The following is an 18205-nucleotide window of genomic DNA, read 5'->3' as shown; positions in this document are numbered from 1 at the left end:
GTATGCCTGCAAGAAACAGATCTACTGCCTCAACCGGTATCTCTTATTTCTACTACAATATCTGGTACTCTCTATCATCTGTCTACGAACTCCACATATCACTATTGTAAAACAATGTTTAGTAATTACACTCTATTTTGTATATTCATTATTATGTATATAAAAGTGCCACTCATGTAAAAAAAGATTATCAATAAAAGTTCAAAAATCTTCTTTTGTGTGACCAAATACATTTTCTAGCTAAGTCAGGGCTCTAACTAACAGTTATTTCTGTTTATTGTTCTTCAATGATTGACTCATAATTTGTTTTTTTAATGTTTATGGAAAAATGTCCAATCGACAGCCCAAAATCCAAAGACCACAGGACTCTCTTTTCCAGGACCAGCAGGCTCAGGAACATGCTATCATCTTTCTGACCTCTGCACCACAGTGATAGGTCATATCCACTGACTATTACTACTGAGACACTATAGCACACACACTCAACTCTACTGTATATGCTCACACATACTCATACACACTGTAAATACCTGACGTATTGTGTATTCATATCATATCATTCTGGATATAACGTCTTAGTATTTGGATACATCTGCACTGCCCATTGTAAATACTACACATATTTATACTGTGAACATCTTAACATATTCATATCCTACCCTCACTGTTATTATTACCACTATATATATTACTCAGTTTAATGAGAGCACTTTAATGCTTTTTAGATTTTGATTAGATGCTAAACTGTATCTGGCTGCCTCAGTACTCTGTGCAGTGACAATAAAGTTGAATCTAATGTACTTACACCTCTAATCTAATAAAAGGAGACAGTAAACATTCACTTTAAGAGGCTGGGGTGTGTTTGACAGCTACGCTTAAATATGAATTGCTTAAATGATCATTTATTGTTTCAGCTCTAGCGTTGATTATTTGTCCAATGTTCTGTGACACGGCTCTGTGAGAGTCAGCAGAAAAAGGACACGCGGCCAATATTTTACAATAATAGCATTTTTTTTCTCTAACATCTTAGAAAATAAAGATTGAAAATTGATCGAAAAACTGTTGCAGTTGCAAGTTTTAGTTTTTTTTAACTTACCCATCATCAGGAATAGGTAAAACTAAAAACTTAAAACATGAAAATAAATATTCCTCACACACAGTAATAACCACATTTTTAGAGAGACCATCAAACTGAATTTTATTAGAAAACATGTGCATAAACAAGTAGATCATTGGTCTTAACAAGCATACAGTAAAATTAAGAACTTGACGACACTTATTTGAGTTAAACTTTGAGTCGATTTCCCCTGATGTTATGAGTACTCATAAATTTGCATCTGCTTCAAGAACAACCGTGAAACTGTCGAAGGAATCTCCCTTCTGGCGAGCATAGTTGTTTTTTTTGTGTTTTTTTTAACTTATCCAAGGCAAAGTCACCACCGAAAGACATTTGCATTATCGCGCAGCTTCAGTCAAGTTCTGATAAGGCTTTCGAACAGGCAGACACTTCATTGAGGTATCAGGTGTGCCGATTTTTAAAGTCCCTCCATAAGCTCCCACCGACCCATTTGGCAATTTACAACTCGGGAGGAGAATTAAGACGAGACACACTTAATAAGCTTGTTGAAATTCCAGTCTTGAATAACGATTTTTTAAATCCCATATGTGTAACTCTCGAGAATATTCAACTAACAGACATTAGCCACTCTTTTTTTTTTTGTACAACTCGGATGCAGCTTGGCACCTTTAGAAAGAGAAGGAAAACACTTGCCATCGAGGGATTAGGGTCGTGTCACATAAAAACAGGTGGATCTGGATATCTTTAAGGGAAAACTACATAAAATCTGGAACATATAATCACGATAAAATATGCATACATGAGTCTGAGTTAAAGTCTTGGAAACCCCCTTGATTTGTTTTTAAAAATAAAGTGACTTCTTACTCATACCTTCTTACCTTTTGCTTCTGAACACCCACCCTGCCACTGAACTGCAGACATAGTGTGTTTGGCTCATAACAAACTGTATACACATCTAAAACATCTGATTGTATCTTAAAAATAAAAATATTAAACAAAATTTAAATATTAGTCTCAATGATCTACTACTGAGTGGCTTGAACCTTGAACCGCCACGCTTGAATTATTATCACCTTTACCCTCGACTCACGTCTTCTCGTCACATTTTCAAGATTGTTTACAAATGTCTAGAAAATAGCCCTTGAAAGGGTAAAACAGCATAAACGCTTTAACTCAAGTCTCAATGCGCATCCCTCTCCACCACCATCTGAAGACCGGGCGTTCACACACATACAACATTATTGAACAAGTCATCAACAAGTGGTTCACGACAACAACCGATTTAGTAACACTATAAAAAAAAAAGAAAAAAGGTTATTTTCATATTAATGTTGGCATCCATTTTAGTGTAACTGGATGTAAAGCAGGCAGTCTCTGAAGCCTCTTTTATACCAGCCCTCGTCTCTAATCACAGTGTGACTGGGAAAAAATTTAAAAATAAAAATAAAAAAAGGCCCCAGTGATGAAAAAGAATCCCATTCACCCTGATCGAAGCTTTCCATAGAAAAAGTACTATAATAAATCAGGAGGGTGTTGGGACACAGTTTCATGATTCGGCTGGAAAGAAACAAAAAAAAAAAAAAAAAAAAAACAACAACACGTAAGAGAGTTAAGAGAAGTAATTAAATAAAAAGTGCAAAAAGGTGCTTTGCTTTAGAGATGAGGGTTTGGGCTTCTGGCGTGAGGACAGGTCAGTTGTTATTTAAGACGTCTGGCACTGAACACCTCCGCTGCAGTCGTCTTCGTCCATGTAGTAGTACTGATGGTTGTGTCTTTTTCGGTTCTCAAAGTCACAGTCCTCCAGGTCGGCGTAGATGTAGAGGTCATCGTCCATACTCTCCGGCTGCTCTGCGTCCAGCTTTTCTGGGAGGTAGCGCTCCAGTTCCTTCAGCCTCTGCTGAGGGAGGAAGTTGGCCTGTGGGAAAACCACCTAAAAAGGAAAAACGACCATAAACAACGATGACTTCTCCGTTTTGTTTCGGCAGCATGTAACAGGCGACTTAACAAGACAAAGAATCTGACAGAGAACAGCACAGAAGTGCATTAATGAAAGGGCAACCTGTGCATGTTTATGCGAGGGGGGTGATACAGACAAGCACAAAGCAAGAAAGCACGTGTAAGATAAGGTTAAATCTAAAAGAAGAAGATAGTATTTAAAACGTATTTACCGAGAAGTGAATGATAAGTCGTCCCTTCTCAAACGGCCTGCGATGCATAGGCATGCCTTCATTCAAGACGCACTTTGTGTCACCAGGTTTGATCAGTTCCCCTGTGGGAAAAAAAATACACAGGTAACCTTAGACATGATGAAAAACCAAAAAAAAAACTCTTTATACATCTTTTTATCGGGTAATAAATGAAGCTTCACAATGCTGCTGCCAAACATAAATTTCATTTATTTGTTCTAAATATTTGTCTTTTAAACATTTTTTAAAACCAAAGACGTGTAAATAATTTAACTGTTTTGGGCGTAATTCAATATAGTGATAATAGTAGAAGAAAACACTAAAAAGAACTCTGACAGGCATCAAGTCTAACTGAACATCTGGCATTTAAAGGGGCGGCTGTGCATGCAGTGATTTGGTTTACCTGGATGTGAGGTGATGAGGAGAGTTCTGTTGTCCAGTGTCTTAACAGGCTTCTTGAAACCACACAGAGCCTCAACCAGCTGCAGCTCCATTGACATGACCAGGTCTTCTCCTTTTCTGATGACAAGACAAGAAGAAGTTGAACAAAACAAACAAACAAACTTAAATATTATCCAAAAATGACCCAAATTGAGTATTACCTCATTTCAAAAGTGTTCAGATTTTAAAAAAATACAATTAGTCTAATTCAAATTGGATCATCTTTCACTGCAAACAGAGTGCAAAGTCAAACCGGCTTTGAGCGATAATGTAGATTTTTACTGACATCTAGTGGCCAGAAACGGTAATTCTACTTTGTGTATTCAATAACACACATACACATTGTTTTCCTTTTATTGGAAATCATGTCATGACTCCTTCTACATCAGGAACAAAACATAACTGACAACAGAGACTATATTACCTGGTGAAATGTGAATGTTCTCGTTGGTCCAACACGATGATGATGTCACCTGGCTCGATCCCCGGCTCCTGGTCCCCCTCTCCATGGAAAACGATCTTCTGGCCGTCTCTCATGCCTGTGGCAGTTAAGAGAACGGGTCACGTATGTGCAGCATTTTGCTTTTCAGGGTCGATCTGGATAAACTCTCTCTCCACTCTCACCTTTGTCGACGTGGACCTCCAAAATCTTCTTCTGGCGCATGATCTTTCGACCCCCGCACGCTTTGCAGCGGTCCTTGTGGCTGATTCTCTGTCCTTGGCCCTGACAGCTGTGGCACACTGTGGACACTTGCTGGACCATACCTGGTACTAGCTGATGCATGCGGACCTGCATGCCCGTGCCATGGCACGTCATGCACATCTGCGCAGCTCCTTTCCGACTCCCACGACCTGGCAAGAAAAAATAAACGGTCAGCACGCTGCATAACAAAGATGATGACTATTTCTGTTTTAGTTTTGGCTTCTTATATAAAACTGCAGGAGAAAGGACTGGATTACATTTGTTTTGCTGTTGGACAAAGGGGCCTTTTCATGGCCTGCATGTGCGTGAAAAGCCTGCTTGGATTACTTAACAAGTCCACTGACGACTGCTAACAAGAGCATGTGAATAAATGACTCGCATTTCAAGACGTACCTTCACATCTCTCACAAACAGTATTCTTCTGTAGAGCGAGCTTTCTTGTGGCTCCGTTATAAAGATCTTCCAGTGTCACTGAAATCTGATGAACGATGTTCTTCCCTGGGGCGAGACAAAGAACAGATTTCAGCAATTGATCGAGTCTCATTAATACACAAGCCTTGTGTTTGTTCGCTTAATATCAGTTTCTTTTTGTATTACACACGTTTAAATAAACAAGCCTGAACTTCTGCTGTTACAAATAAATGATATAGACGGAGGGCAACTGTATGTCTATTTGTTATTTGAAGCTCAGAATAGTTCTCCTTTTGTAGCCAAACTGCAAAGTCACAAATAAGACAGCTGACGTGCAGCCAGTTAAGACTTCTTCTCTCTCAAACGTTTGCCATGCTCGTCTGTCTGTATTTTGGCATATCGTACGATTGCTCGCTAACACAAACTGCAGGACGAATGAGAAGAAGATTTATTACAGCGTGAGCAAATTTCATTCCGTTAAAAAAAAGCAACATCGCCTTAAATTCCTTTTTGACTGCAACTGCAACCAAGAAATGTAAAGATTTACAGATGAAGAGTGAGGGATCTTTCACATTTTTGTACTTTTCTTGTCTGACACATTTGCCGATTTGATATCTGCAGTGAGCGAATATTGCGGCCTGCAGTACATCGATTATTCGATGCCTAAACATTTGATGAATACGAGAACGTGTTGCTTTTCTTGGTCTTATATTACCCTGAATCTTTTTTGGTTTGGGCTGATGCTCAGAGAAATACAGACACACAAAACGCTTATTAATCAGTAATAAAAAAAATAAAAGTGTTGAATACTGCAACTTCTTCCTCAACAGAACTCGCACTGGCTCTTGCTTTGTGGATCTCAAACCTTTAAAACCTGTATTACCCAGCTCAGAGATTATTTCTCGGAATATTTGTACCTTTTCGCTCTCTGTGCATCCGACTTCCCCCGCCAAAAAACAGGTCGAAGATGTCCATCGGCGATGCAAAGCTCCCACCTCCACCGCCACCGGTCCCTCCTTCCTTTATAGCCTTTTCACCTCCACGGTCGTATAGCTCCCTCTTCTTGGCATCGGACAACACCTCGTACGCCTGTGAGATCTGTTTGAACTACAAAGAGAGAAAACAAAAAGACAAACTTCTTTGAGAAAGGCCAAAAAAAAAAACATTTCCGGGAATATACAGCAGCTTAAAAACATATTTAACTCTTTGACACTGTGTGCAAAATATTCTAATATGACTTTAATACGACCTATTACATTATTTCATTTGTTAACTCAGACATGTGTAATAACAAAAAAAGGTCCTTACCTTCTCTCCTTCTGTAGGATTTTTGTCAGGGTGATATTTCAAAGCTAGTTTGCGATAGGCCCGTTTCAGCTCATCGGGAGTAGCGTTAGGTTTCACACCCAACGTGTCGTAGAAGCCTGTTTCCTTGACCATGTTTGCCTTTAATGGTCAAAGAAAAGTTGGACATAATAAGCACTTCAATATTCAGTTCAGCCTCTAAAACCTAAAAAAACACCACGGTGAGACTTTTAATCAAATCAAACCTGAATAAGAATCAGCGTCATGGTGACAAGAGCTTTTATGTGTCTAAATCCAGCATGAGGCATTGCATAAGCTTAAAAAAACAGGCTGGATTTAGACGTGCTCTCTGGCTTAGTAAAGAAAGCAAACGATAAAACATTTCACAATATGACGCAGGCCAAATTACTTGCGTTAAATTCTTTAAACAGAAATGCATCATCACAAGCCTAAACTTGGAACTTAATGTCTGAGAACAACGTCGGTCTCACTCGGCTATGACTTTAAAGCAGGGATGAGGGTCATGTGCTGTGTATACATGTATACATGGACGTGTTGCCAATATAGAAGACCACTCTATGAAGCCAGGTCGTGTCGTTTAAATTATTATATTTGTGTCTTTCAGTGAGTTCACCTGGTGCGCCTCGCTCTGTTTCTCTTAGTTAATGCTGAGACGTGGCAGCAGAGAGACTTTTCTTGCGGTTCCGGTAGTTCCAGGTGAACTCATCGCTGCAGGTGTGCGTTCATGTCAGAGTCTTTAGGGCTAACAAACATCAGGTTGAGGGAGGGTGACGTTCTCTCCTTAGTATGTAAATTATAGAGCAAATAATCTCTCCTTGCCCTGCCCTCCTTGTTAACACGCCGACAGAGAATTGAAACTGAAAAGTGTGCAAGTGTGGCTATAGAATAAAATATTAAGATTGCAAGTATGTGTTTTTGTTTTGTTTTTTTTGGTAATAGCTATGTTTTATTTCTCAGATTTCAATCATTATGCAAAATGACATCACTGTTAGTGTTACACTTATTAAACATTTCTTATTCCCAGTTCATTACCAGTTCATTACCATCAACGAGCATCTTAACGTTGTCAAGGTAAAACTAATATTAACAATCACACACTCTATTATACACTTTAAATCAACACTGCCAATTTGCTGTATATACTTTTATACAATGTATTTTATTTACTATTGCCATTTTGATATTTTATTATGTATAGTTTAGCTTTTTATATTTTTATTCTTATGTTGTCACTGTGTGTAATGTGTGTCATTTCCCAGCTTGGGATAAATAATTTTTATTATATACTATTATTAACAATAACTTTACCAATATATCATCAGTTATCTTCAAACTGCACCTATTCAATTCAAGTCTGCACTTAAAACTGTTGCGCTGTCCTATTCTAACCTGTTTTTAATGTTGTATTCTTGTAATTTGATACTTTTATGATTTTTTTTGTTTGTTTCTGTTATTTGCTGTCTACTCTCATTTATTGCGAGGTGTCCTTGGGTGACAGAAAGGAAATAAAATGTATTATTATTATATTATTATTATTATTATTTATCTTGTGTATTTTCAAAGTGTCCTTGTCCCATTCTGTGTTTTTATTTTTGATTGTATTCAAATATGGGCTGCTATGACAACCTAATTTATAAAGTCATCTATCTATCTATCTAAAATATTATTACACAAGTGAATTACAAGTACATCATATTTATGTATATTACATCCCACCATGATATAAAACTCATGTTGATGTGAATTGTGTTGTCAAAGCAAATATACAAGATGACATAAGATGAATGATAGATAGAAAACAATAATGTTAAGATTTTTTTCATCTGTTATTACATGATTGGACTTTATTACTTATTATTATTGACTTTATTAATGACTATAAATCAGATCTTTGTTGTTGTGGGAATAAACCCCAGAAAATAATGAACCATGTGTAAAGATACTGCTACTTTTGACTTGGTTGTAATTTTAAAAACTGGGTTTACACTTCATGAACAGAAGATACAGGTAATATATAATTATTGTAATTAACTATTTATTAAGTTTTTAAACGTGGGCCCAGTCTGACATGTGTTGTAACTTGTTGTTTTTCACACGTCACGGTTGTTTTGGTTTAATTTGCTCTCACATTAAAGCCTTTTACATATATTAATATGTCTGTTCTTGGGTTTAAAGGAGTGTTAATGAATGTAATTATAATAAAACTACCTGTTACTGTCCACAGGGTTTATAACAGGCCTTTACTTATCGTTAGCACAGCTAATGCTAACACGTTAGCTGGCCTTTTTTTTTTTTTTTCTCGTGTTAAAAACTTAAAAAAACTAAAACGTGACACTGGTACAAACAAAACACGAGGTCTTAAAATGTGGGTTTCCTACCTTATGTGATTGTGTGTAGTATCCTGACACAGCTCGCCTCAGTTCACAGAGACTCTTCCAGAAGCTTCTCAGCCGCCCGCGTCTCTACCATCTGATCCATGGGGAGTCCGGATCTTTTTAGGGAGTCAGTTCATTTGACTCACCAAAAAGAGTCGGATCTTTCGGGCTCTTCATTTTTTTTACCACTTATACCTTTAATAATTCAGCCAGATTTCGTCATAAGTCAAATTGTTCTGACTTATGATTTGTATGTGTAATTTCTGGTGTAATGCAAGGGATGCATTTCAAAATAAAATCGCGAATTCGTGAATGCATTTCCGGTTGAATCGTTTTCCTCACAAATGAATGAATTAGTAAACAATGACATAAAATCTTTCAATTCCCCGTCTATTCTATATATTGTTTTTATAGTGAACGTTTGTTTTGTCAGTGCACATTTCCCTTAAGCTATTACTCATATATAGATATTATAGATATTCAAAGCAACATCTCATAAGATATATATATATATATATATAATAATATATATATAAATATATATATATATATATAATATATATATATATATATATATATATTATAACACACACACACACACTACATACACCCACCACACCACACACACACACATAATAATATATAATGTGTGTGTGTGTGTGTGTGTGTATGTATGTAAACACAACATATATACATATGTATACATATGTATATGTTCATCATGTGAATATAAAAACGATTAATCAAAATCTGTTAAATATAAACGTTAGTGCTCTTTATTCAGAAAACCCTCATGTCACATCTACATTTCAGGATCTGGTTATTATAGACACTATTTGTTTCCCAGATATATTAGTGTGTGTGTGATTGGGTGTATAAGAGGCATTAACTTAAAGCACTTTGTAGAAAGGCGCTTTATGAAGTTCAGTCCATTTCCTTGTATTAGTCTGCCACATCCAATATGGCGGACACGTTAACGTAACGCAGCAACAGACCAACCTGCTCAATGAGGTGTCTATGTATATACGTCTATGAAAATGACCCTCTCAAAATGTCTTCTCCACCTCCCCACCCCCCAAAAAACGTCATCACTTCCGTGCCTGACAGTGGAGGTCTGCAGCCAAAGTGCCTCTCTGTAATCCTGGTCACATCACAACTAAAGAACAGCTCTGTAGCCCGGATGTTTGTTTTTTTGTTTTTTTACAATTTCATTTAATTCATTTAATGTGACCATGTACGGAAGCCCTAAATGGTCATACATACATACATTTTTATTTAAAAGAAATTCACACAATTTCAAAAAAGGACAGCTACTGATTGACTGTTGAATGCACAGCACACACATGACATTCAGTCACTGCATGCATGGAGCACCGGTAGTGCAGTGCATTACTTTACAAAACAAAACAAATTAAAAATTAAAAATAAAAATAACCTGCTCGTAGATTTGAGCCGGCTCCCATCGTTCACTTAAAAAACGAGCCGGCTCTTTGAACCGGCTCGTTCACGACTGACACATCACTAGTGATGTCTTTTTCCTGCGCCACACAGCACGCGCATGGGCTGTCTCCTACGTGCGTCAGTTTTGCAGCTTTGTGTTGAAATAGAAACTGATAAATGATAAAGAAATGATAAAATGCCGCTGTGCTGGCTCATCAGCGAGGAGGGCAATCATAAACCCATCAGACTGCCTCACCTGCAGGCTGTTATCCTGGGTCGAGGTCCAGAAACGACCATTAAAGACAAGAAATGCTCAAGACAGCAAGGTAACATAAACATGCACGCCTGTTTGATGCACTGACTGCCTGAGCAAAAAAAAAATAAAAAAAAATACAGTGTAATAAAAGTTTGCATGTAAATGTTAAAGTAAATGTTATGTTAATTGTGTTGTCAAAGCATATATGATAGTGAATGATAGATAGAAAACAACAATATTTGTCCTACAAACTTGTTAATAACGTTTTCATCTAAGTTATTACATTATTGGTTTTATTACATTTAAAATAGCCAAAATTATTACATTATTGGACTTTATTACATTATCGGTTGCTACAAGAGTACAGAAAGAAATGACTATAAATTAGATCTTTGTTGTTGTGGGAATAAACCCCACAAAATAATGAACTATGTGTAAAGATACTGCTACTTTTGACTTGGTTGTAATTTTAAAATCACACTTTACAGTTAATATATAATTATTGTATTTAATGTTCACTGGTCAATCATTAGGTACAATCTAGTGTGACCCAAAACAATTACTTTACCATAAATTCTATTTTTATGAAGCTTATAATGTGTAACACAGTCAGAGAGTTATTCATTTAACCATTATGTTTTATCATTGAGGTTGTAGTTTGCAGAAGTGTTAAACTGGACTCATATATCCATTCATTCATATACATGAGAGGGCTATAATATTGGAAACACCTTTTAGATATAATACACTCCTGTACAACAGCAGCACCCACCATAATGTAATAATCGTTTTTTTTAATAATAGCCCAAATCTATAAAAATAGATTAAATCAGATTAACTATTTTCACTTTAAAAGTAGTCAGATACCATCCTCTGTTAACAAAAATGTCTAAATACCTTATCTGTCTGTAACAATTATAGTAATTGGTTTAAATGACCAATTCCCATGGTTTATTTTATTCTGTATAATGTTTAAATAATTGTCATTGACTCTTTATTTTTTTCATGTTCATATATATTTACTGTAAAAGTAAAAAAATCTTTATCTTTAACTTGTGCAAATGTTATCCCTTCTCAACCAGTTCAGCTGAAAGCGGAATGCAACAAAGGTTATGTCAAAGTTAAACAGGTAAGAAAGTCGCTTCTCTTTAGCCTGCCTGCAGAAATGACTAAAAGCTCCCACTACTGGTTATTTACCACTCTGTGCTCTGTGTGTCTCTATTTCAAAGCTGGGTTTGAACCCCACCTCCGTAGACTCCGTGGTGGTGGGAAAGGACAATGAGGTCAAAATGAAGCCCGGACAGCGGCTTCATATTGTTAACCAGCTCTACCAGTACACTGTACAGTTCAAGGAGGATCCCACCGGGGACCAAGGGGGCACCAAAAGACCACGAGAGTCGTCTTCAGGTGACAGAAAGGGCCACAAAGAGGCTCAGAGTGTGAAAGCAGTCAAAGAGACAGAAAAGGAGTCAGTGTCAGCCAGCAAAGGAGAAGCCACAAAAAACAGTGTAAGAGGAGAATGGTTGCGGATGTGCATGTGTTTACCATGTTGTTTTTATAATGTCCATGTGAGTGTCGTAATATTTTCCAAAAAACATGTTACTTTAAATTTGTTGCAGGAAGGTTTCGGACATTGGAGCCAAGGTCTGAAGGGCTCAATGCAAGACCCGAAGATGCAGGTATTACAGTTGGTGTGATGCTTACTGATCTGGCTCCTGGCTGGATTTGTGACTGCATAACTTTATTGTTAATTCTGACAGAAAAAAGTTACAAAATCTCTTGTTTTCAAGGTTTACAAGGATGACAAAGTCGTAGTAATCAAAGATAAATACCCCAAAGCTCGCTACCACTGGCTGGTCCTCCCATGGCAGTCCATTTCCAGTCTGAAGGCCTTACGCGAGGAGCACTGCAAGCTGATGAAACACATGCAACGGGTCGGTGAGCAGATGGTTCAGCAGTGTCCAGATGCAAGCCGGCTACGCTTCCGCATGGGGTACCATGCTATCCCCAGTTTGAGGTTTGTAATCACTGTTTGAGTGTTCAGAATTAATACTGGAATAAACGTTAAAAACTTTTATATGTAACAAAATAAATGTATATTCTATGTATTTTCCTTTTAAAGTAAATGATTTATGTCCTTTTTTAAATTTGTGTTTTAATGTTTGAATGAATTACAAGTTGAAAAAGTGTATTTCTTGTTGACACTCAAAGAAATTAACACATTTTGTGTATATTCTCTTTTGCAGTCATTTACACCTCCATGTGATCAGCCAAGACTTTGACTCTCCTTGTTTGAAGAATAAAAAGCACTGGAACTCCTTCACAACTGACTATTTAATGGACTCTCACGGTAAGTTTGTTGTGACGTATTTTATGAACTTGAAGTTCCACAGTTTTGCAACTTTTTTTCTGTTATCTGCAGATGTCATTCAGATGCTTGAAACAGATGGAAAAGTCACGGTCAAAGAAGGAACCAGTGAGTTGCTGAAACTACCTCTCCGCTGTCACGTGTGTCACAGTGAGATTCCCACTATACCGGCTCTGAAGGAACACCTGAAGTCTCACTTTCCCAGATGAGAAGGTGACCTGAAAGAGGATAAAAGATGCTTATGGGTTCAGCACATAATAACACATTGTTATGTTTATCAGCATTATGTTATCAGCACATTATTTTTGCCTGCTAATTCAGATTTATAGTTTTATAAATCTTGTTTCAGTTCAAACGACTGTAATAATGTGACCAGAACACAATGTAAAAGTCACTGTAAAGATTCATGTCACTTAAGATTTTGGATTAAGTTTGTCCCACATTTAATATGTTGCAATAAATGTTTTCTACGAACACAATTATTGCACTACATTTAAAATTTGTTGCGGTTGTCTGTGAGATTCCAAGTACAGTAACATAAATATAACAGTTAGTTTCAAATTAAGCTGTAAAAACACCAGATTTTATGTCTCAAGAGTTTCACAATCATACCCTTTTAAAAGCAGGAGTTGCAGGTGGCGAATATAAAACTTGTGTAATTAGGTTTGGAATTATTTTTAGCATGACGTAAGCCTGGAAACTGAATATTGAGTGGGATACTTTGAGGATTAGCCATCTTAAATCGGCTCTGTATTAGGATTTAGAAATGTTGGAGTGTTTAGACAAGGTGACATAGCGCCTCATGTTATTACTGAATTACTTAATGATCGCTGGTTTGCCACCTGCTGAAGTTTTACAGACCTTGGATCTGTCTGAAATATTACAAAGAGGAAAAGGTAGTACTCCCCGTACACCCATAGTCCACCCACACACTTACATCATTATTACTTGCTGGCTTCTTCTCTGGACTGCGTGGGTTGCAGTGCTTGATTGACCTCTCTCTCACTCCCTGGTTAGTTTTGTTGTACCAACTAGGATGGTTAATTCCCAGGATAATTCTGCTTACTTTAAAATTGAGCAGAGGTTTACCGAATAAGTGAAAACACAAGTGAGGGTTTGCATGGACAGCAAGAACTGTCGCCATCTAGTGTCCATATATAAAAATGTAAGCAGTGTTACATAAACTAAACTCTGGGATTTGAGCTTTGACATCCCGTCTCTCTGTAAAGAAGTTAATGATACGTTGTTAAGTGAGACTAAATCATTATCTAACAAGAGAATAAATACACCAGTTAAGAAAACAACTAATGGCCCGTACGGGGATCGAACCCGCGACCTTGGCGTTATTAGCACCACGCTCTAACCAACTGAGCTAACCGGCCATACGAGATCTGGGCAAATATATCCATATATATATAAATGCGTAGTTGTTATTGCTGGAGATCATGAATGTCTTTTTAACAGATTTGATTTAATAATTGTACTCTACATAATAGTAACTACTCGTATAAATAAATGCAGGGGAGTAACATGTGCAATATTTATCTATAAAAAGTACTTGTAGAAATGCAAAGTTTCATATATGAAAGCATGCAAGCACCCAAATACCATGGTTATATTATTTGTTTATTATTATCAAAACAGTAACAGTAAAAGTAAATGCTTTAAGGCTATATCATATCATCACAATAATAATCACACACACAAACCAACAGGTAACATGAAGCCAACATAAACATTCAGAAGCTATGGGCAAGAGTAAATGTGTCATCCTGAGTTTTTCAGGCAGATCTAATGGTGTTATAGTTCACAGTGGCAAACACAATAGAGGTGCACATGTCATCATCTCCTTAGAAATAACTCCCTTTCTTCCTCGTCTGGCACCATCAGGTTGTCTACTGAGAAATGAGCATCGTCTCCTATCTCCTGGAAGAAGTCCTCTTCGCTTTCACAGCTCTGAGTGCCATTCACACAGGCTTTGAGCTGATTCAGCTCAGTGCTGTCACTGGCATTACTCTCTGTGCTTTGGCTGGTTTCATCACTGCTGTCACTGCTGTCACTGGTCTCACTGGTCTCGTTGCTTTCACTGCTGGTGCTCTGACTGCTGTCACTGTTTGCAGCTGTAACAGCTGTAATGTCACTGGCGTCTGCGCTGTCGCTGGTGCTCTCACTGCTGTCGGTGGGATTGTCCACCAGTGGTTGGTTTGTTTGACCCTGAGTAGTGGTCGTCCCTTGTTTGACAGAAGTGCTGGTGGAGGTGGGCTGTTTGTCCTGGACCTCTGTGCTGTTATCCTCTGCACTGTGGACTTTGATGACACTTGCAAACTCTTGAACAAAACTCTGTTGCGGAGAAGAAGCAGAGCACTCAGCTTTCATCTCAACTTAAGCAGGACAGAGTTTAGAAACCAGGTGAGGGTGCAAAATGTTTGTCTCACCTTTCGAACATTCTCCTCACTTCCCATGCTGTCATCTCTGGTTTCTTCCATAGAGTTTGACTGTGGGAAAAGAGTGAATAATATGAGCCAAGTGGAGACTAGGAGGATGTTGAATCACACATTGTATATTAAATATAGGTTTGATCAAATACCATAGATCTAAATGGTCTTACCTCATTGTCCTCATCTGATTGACTGTCACTCTCCTCTGAAGTCTGTTTGTGGGGGAAGAAAAACACACTTTTAGAAAACAATGCATATTTCTGCAAAAGTGAAAAGTCAGCATTACATTTATTATTAGAGTTGTACCCATATTGACATGTTTTATGTAGTTTATTGATGGCAATAAAGTTCAAAAAGAGTGACACAACCCACCGTGTCCTCTGATGTTTCTTCCGACGATTCTGACTCTGAGCTCAGACTCTGAAAAGAGACAATTTAATAAGGTTAATTCAGATGTTTACAACACATCTTCATGAATGGTTGTACGTGTCTTCTTGAGTCGTGCAGAAAGACTAACAAATCAAAATGACTTACTTGACTTGAGGTAGTTTCTTCAGAGCTCTGCAACAGAAACAGGAATACACACACATTTAGGTGAAACCAACAACCAAAAAAGATTCAAAAAGTCGTCTGCAACTGAAAATAATAATTTTCTAATTATGTGAAGAAATATATGCATTACCTGAATCTCTGAGGTGTCATTTTCAGATGATTGTGAAACAGACAAACTTTCAGTCTGGAAAAGAAAAACAAAGTAAGCACAAACCACAAAATATTTAATTATACCTTATGAGTGCAACCACTAACAATCATCACATTCATTTAAGATCCGTTCATGTCAACTATCGCCCAGGCAAGCGATTGCTACACAAAGTGTCCAGACAAACAGTATAGTGAACAATAGTCTATGAACTAGTCTTGAGATCTGGAGAATCTTCTTCTAACCACACCTATTGTCTGCAGTCAAATGATTAATGTGTAAACAGTGTCGGGTTATTGCGCTGTAGAAGAGTCAAATGTGATAAAGTTTGAAGGGAGGACTGATTTCAGTCAGCACTCACCGTGTTTGGATCGAGCTCACTTGTTTCCAAAACGGCATTGTAAAAAATCTGTCAGAAAGAAGTCACAGGGTCATGATTAAGAAAAATAACTAGAACAAGTTTCATTTCTAGTTTCTAGATTTCTTAAAGTGCAAAAGATCAACACGGATTCACATAAAGTGATTGGACACTATTACAAAATGTACAGCATATCAACATAAAACCTGATGCTGTTTAGGATGGAGTTTATTCAGGGAAATAAACAATTAGTATATGATGTAAGTACATCTATAGAAGCAAGCTTTGTTAAATGCATGTTAAATTGCATAATGTACATTTAAAAGTCTGTCTTAAGAGCTGAATGATCTGAGTTTTGTACTTACTGGGTTGGCAAAAACTGCTCCAATCAGGCAAAATGTTACAATGATGATAGCCTTCATTCTGTAACAGACATACAAGTGTGCGTTTTATATTGTTACTAATTTGATTAAATTCAATTAAACATAGTTTGTCCCTCAAGAAACATAAAGCCACAAAATGATAAATAAATGAATAAAAAAATGCAAAAAAAGGTTGAGAGAGTGCGTTTAGTTGTCTGTGATTTATGTTGCACTCAAACTGCTGAACATGTAAAGAAAAGGTTAAAAACTTTAACTTCACTAATGTAAACTAAGTGCAACCAATCCCTATGTAGTCAGATTACATGCAAGAAAAAGTAAAATAAATAAAAAATCAGTTACCTTTTTATCTGTTATATTCAGAGCTTGTGTGAGAAATGCTGTCTCAAGGATCCTTGTTCAGTAGATGTGGCAGCAAACAGAAGAAGCTGATGTATATTCTGATCCTCAGATGGGAGCTGGCAGTTGAGTCAGTAAAAGCCTCATGTGTGGATATGCTGTAGGAAACTCTCGGACGACTGTATATAAGTAACCTTAAGTGAAATGATTGCATCACTTCCTTCCGGATGTGTCTGTGCTGCCGACACGCCAAGGTGTATTTTTTTTTTTTTTTTTTTTTCCGGAGAGCTCGACACAAACACATCCTGACACGATAATGATTGCATACACACACACCACAGAGTTGTTTCATTCAGTCACTCCATTCCCTCCACCCCCTCTCAAGTCTACAGTGAAATATAGTTCAGCATACTAAACCATAGGGTTTGTGGCTTGGTGAAAAAACAAACTCACCCACTCACAGAGGAAAGGAGGGCCAGACGGGGTCATGCCTGTTTCCGGTGAATGGGTGCTCTTTTTTTTTTTTCTCTTCGTTACTATCTAGTCTCCTAATAGTTGGAGCTTTACTGTTGTCTAATTATTTATTACAAGGAGCAGGTAGTGACTCGCTCAAGGGTAGATTCAAAGGGCTTCTCTGGACAATGAAAAATGGAAAAAAGTAACTTCTCTTTCCATAAAACATTATTCTGATTATGCACATGCAGAGAATACATTTTTACATCCTAATAATTGAGATTCAGTATCTGATTTTCTCATATTACCCCACTCTGGTTAAAGTTTGGGTACATCTAGGCACAAAAACCATCTTGGTTAGGATATATTCATGAATTGTCACTGCATAGATCATTTAAACATCTACAGACAAAGTGAAATATATATATGCATATAAGTCTTAAAAAGGAGGTTTAAACATGTGACAACTTCACTTAACAAGTTTCATACATTCACATTAAGGCTAAAAACACTAATGATAGACTTAGAACAACACAAAAATCATGTTTCAATACATATTTTCCTCAGTGTTACATGATGTTATTGGAAAATAGAACTTGTTCTTGGAAAGAGGGCATGTACAGTAGAAAGCCTAAATTAAGACTTCTATATTTCCTCCCTGAGGACCATAATTGTTTCCGGGATGTCCATATATGGTCGGGTCTAAAATAAGATTACAGAATTCCTTGTTTAACCTCATTTGGGATTTCAGCCGTGCAAAAGAAACATGTAATTAGACTGGATGTTCACCAGTCTGGAGCTGTTCGCCAAAACCACAGCTACCAGTTGTTGTAAGGTCCTGCTTTAGAAGGGGAGGATGATTGATGCTTGTTGTGGCACGCAGGCCAACAGTCAGTCAACAACATCTGCCCTTAAGGTTACTTAAGTTTTTATGGTGTATTTCTGTCACTCAT

General features: G+C 37.3%; 3 protein-coding genes and 1 non-coding gene across 7 annotated transcripts; 1 reads left to right on the top strand and 3 right to left on the bottom strand.

Moving 5' to 3' along the window:
* Positions 1 to 1393: 1393 nt before the first annotated feature.
* Positions 1394 to 8660, bottom strand: dnaja1 (DnaJ heat shock protein family (Hsp40) member A1). 2 transcript variants are annotated; one of them, XM_019267409.2, is made up of 9 exons: positions 8524 to 8660; positions 6128 to 6265; positions 5737 to 5926; positions 4802 to 4906; positions 4330 to 4557; positions 4130 to 4244; positions 3668 to 3783; positions 3247 to 3347; positions 1394 to 3008 (listed from the first exon to the last, which is right to left on the bottom strand). In XM_019267409.2, the coding sequence occupies exons 2-9, from the start codon at positions 6257 to 6259 to the stop codon at positions 2781 to 2783; spliced, it is 1215 nt and encodes a 404-aa protein (XP_019122954.2). In that variant the 5' UTR covers positions 6260 to 6265; positions 8524 to 8660; the 3' UTR covers positions 1394 to 2780. The 2 variants fall into 2 exon arrangements, with proteins under 2 accessions (XP_019122954.2, XP_027139272.1); XM_027283471.1 differs by lacking the exon at positions 8524 to 8660 and adding an exon at positions 6759 to 6988.
* Positions 8661 to 10056: 1396 nt separating this feature from the next.
* aptx (aprataxin) lies at positions 10057 to 13063 on the top strand. 3 transcript variants are annotated; one of them, XM_019267417.2, is made up of 7 exons: positions 10058 to 10286; positions 11304 to 11345; positions 11446 to 11724; positions 11836 to 11895; positions 12007 to 12233; positions 12463 to 12566; positions 12639 to 13063. In XM_019267417.2, exons 1-7 carry the CDS (start codon positions 10149 to 10151, stop codon positions 12791 to 12793), a joined length of 1005 nt encoding a protein of 334 aa, XP_019122962.2. In that variant the 5' UTR covers positions 10058 to 10148; the 3' UTR covers positions 12794 to 13063. The 3 variants fall into 3 exon arrangements, with proteins under 3 accessions (XP_010743199.2, XP_019122962.2, XP_010743200.2); XM_010744898.3 differs by having other exon boundaries at positions 10059 to 10286; positions 11299 to 11345; XM_010744897.3 differs by having other exon boundaries at positions 10057 to 10286; positions 11299 to 11345; positions 11446 to 11895.
* Positions 13064 to 13892: 829 nt separating this feature from the next.
* trnai-aau (transfer RNA isoleucine (anticodon AAU)) lies at positions 13893 to 13966 on the bottom strand. Its single transcript has one exon. It is a non-coding gene; the product is annotated as a tRNA-Ile (tRNA).
* Positions 13967 to 14226: 260 nt separating this feature from the next.
* On the bottom strand, positions 14227 to 17014 carry scpp1 (secretory calcium-binding phosphoprotein 1). Its single transcript, XM_027282508.1, has 9 exons — positions 16803 to 17014; positions 16446 to 16503; positions 16084 to 16131; positions 15705 to 15758; positions 15557 to 15583; positions 15395 to 15442; positions 15193 to 15234; positions 15020 to 15133; positions 14227 to 14924 (listed from the first exon to the last, which is right to left on the bottom strand). The coding sequence occupies exons 2-9, from the start codon at positions 16500 to 16502 to the stop codon at positions 14427 to 14429; spliced, it is 888 nt and encodes a 295-aa protein (XP_027138309.1). The 5' UTR covers position 16503; positions 16803 to 17014; the 3' UTR covers positions 14227 to 14426.
* Between the last annotated feature and the right edge of the window lie 1191 nt (positions 17015 to 18205).

The sequence above is a fragment of the Larimichthys crocea genome, chromosome X (genome assembly GCF_000972845.2).
Source record: "Larimichthys crocea isolate SSNF chromosome X, L_crocea_2.0, whole genome shotgun sequence".
Lineage (NCBI taxonomy): Eukaryota > Metazoa > Chordata > Actinopteri > Sciaenidae > Larimichthys > Larimichthys crocea.
This window is presented reverse-complemented; position numbering and strand designations above follow the sequence as displayed.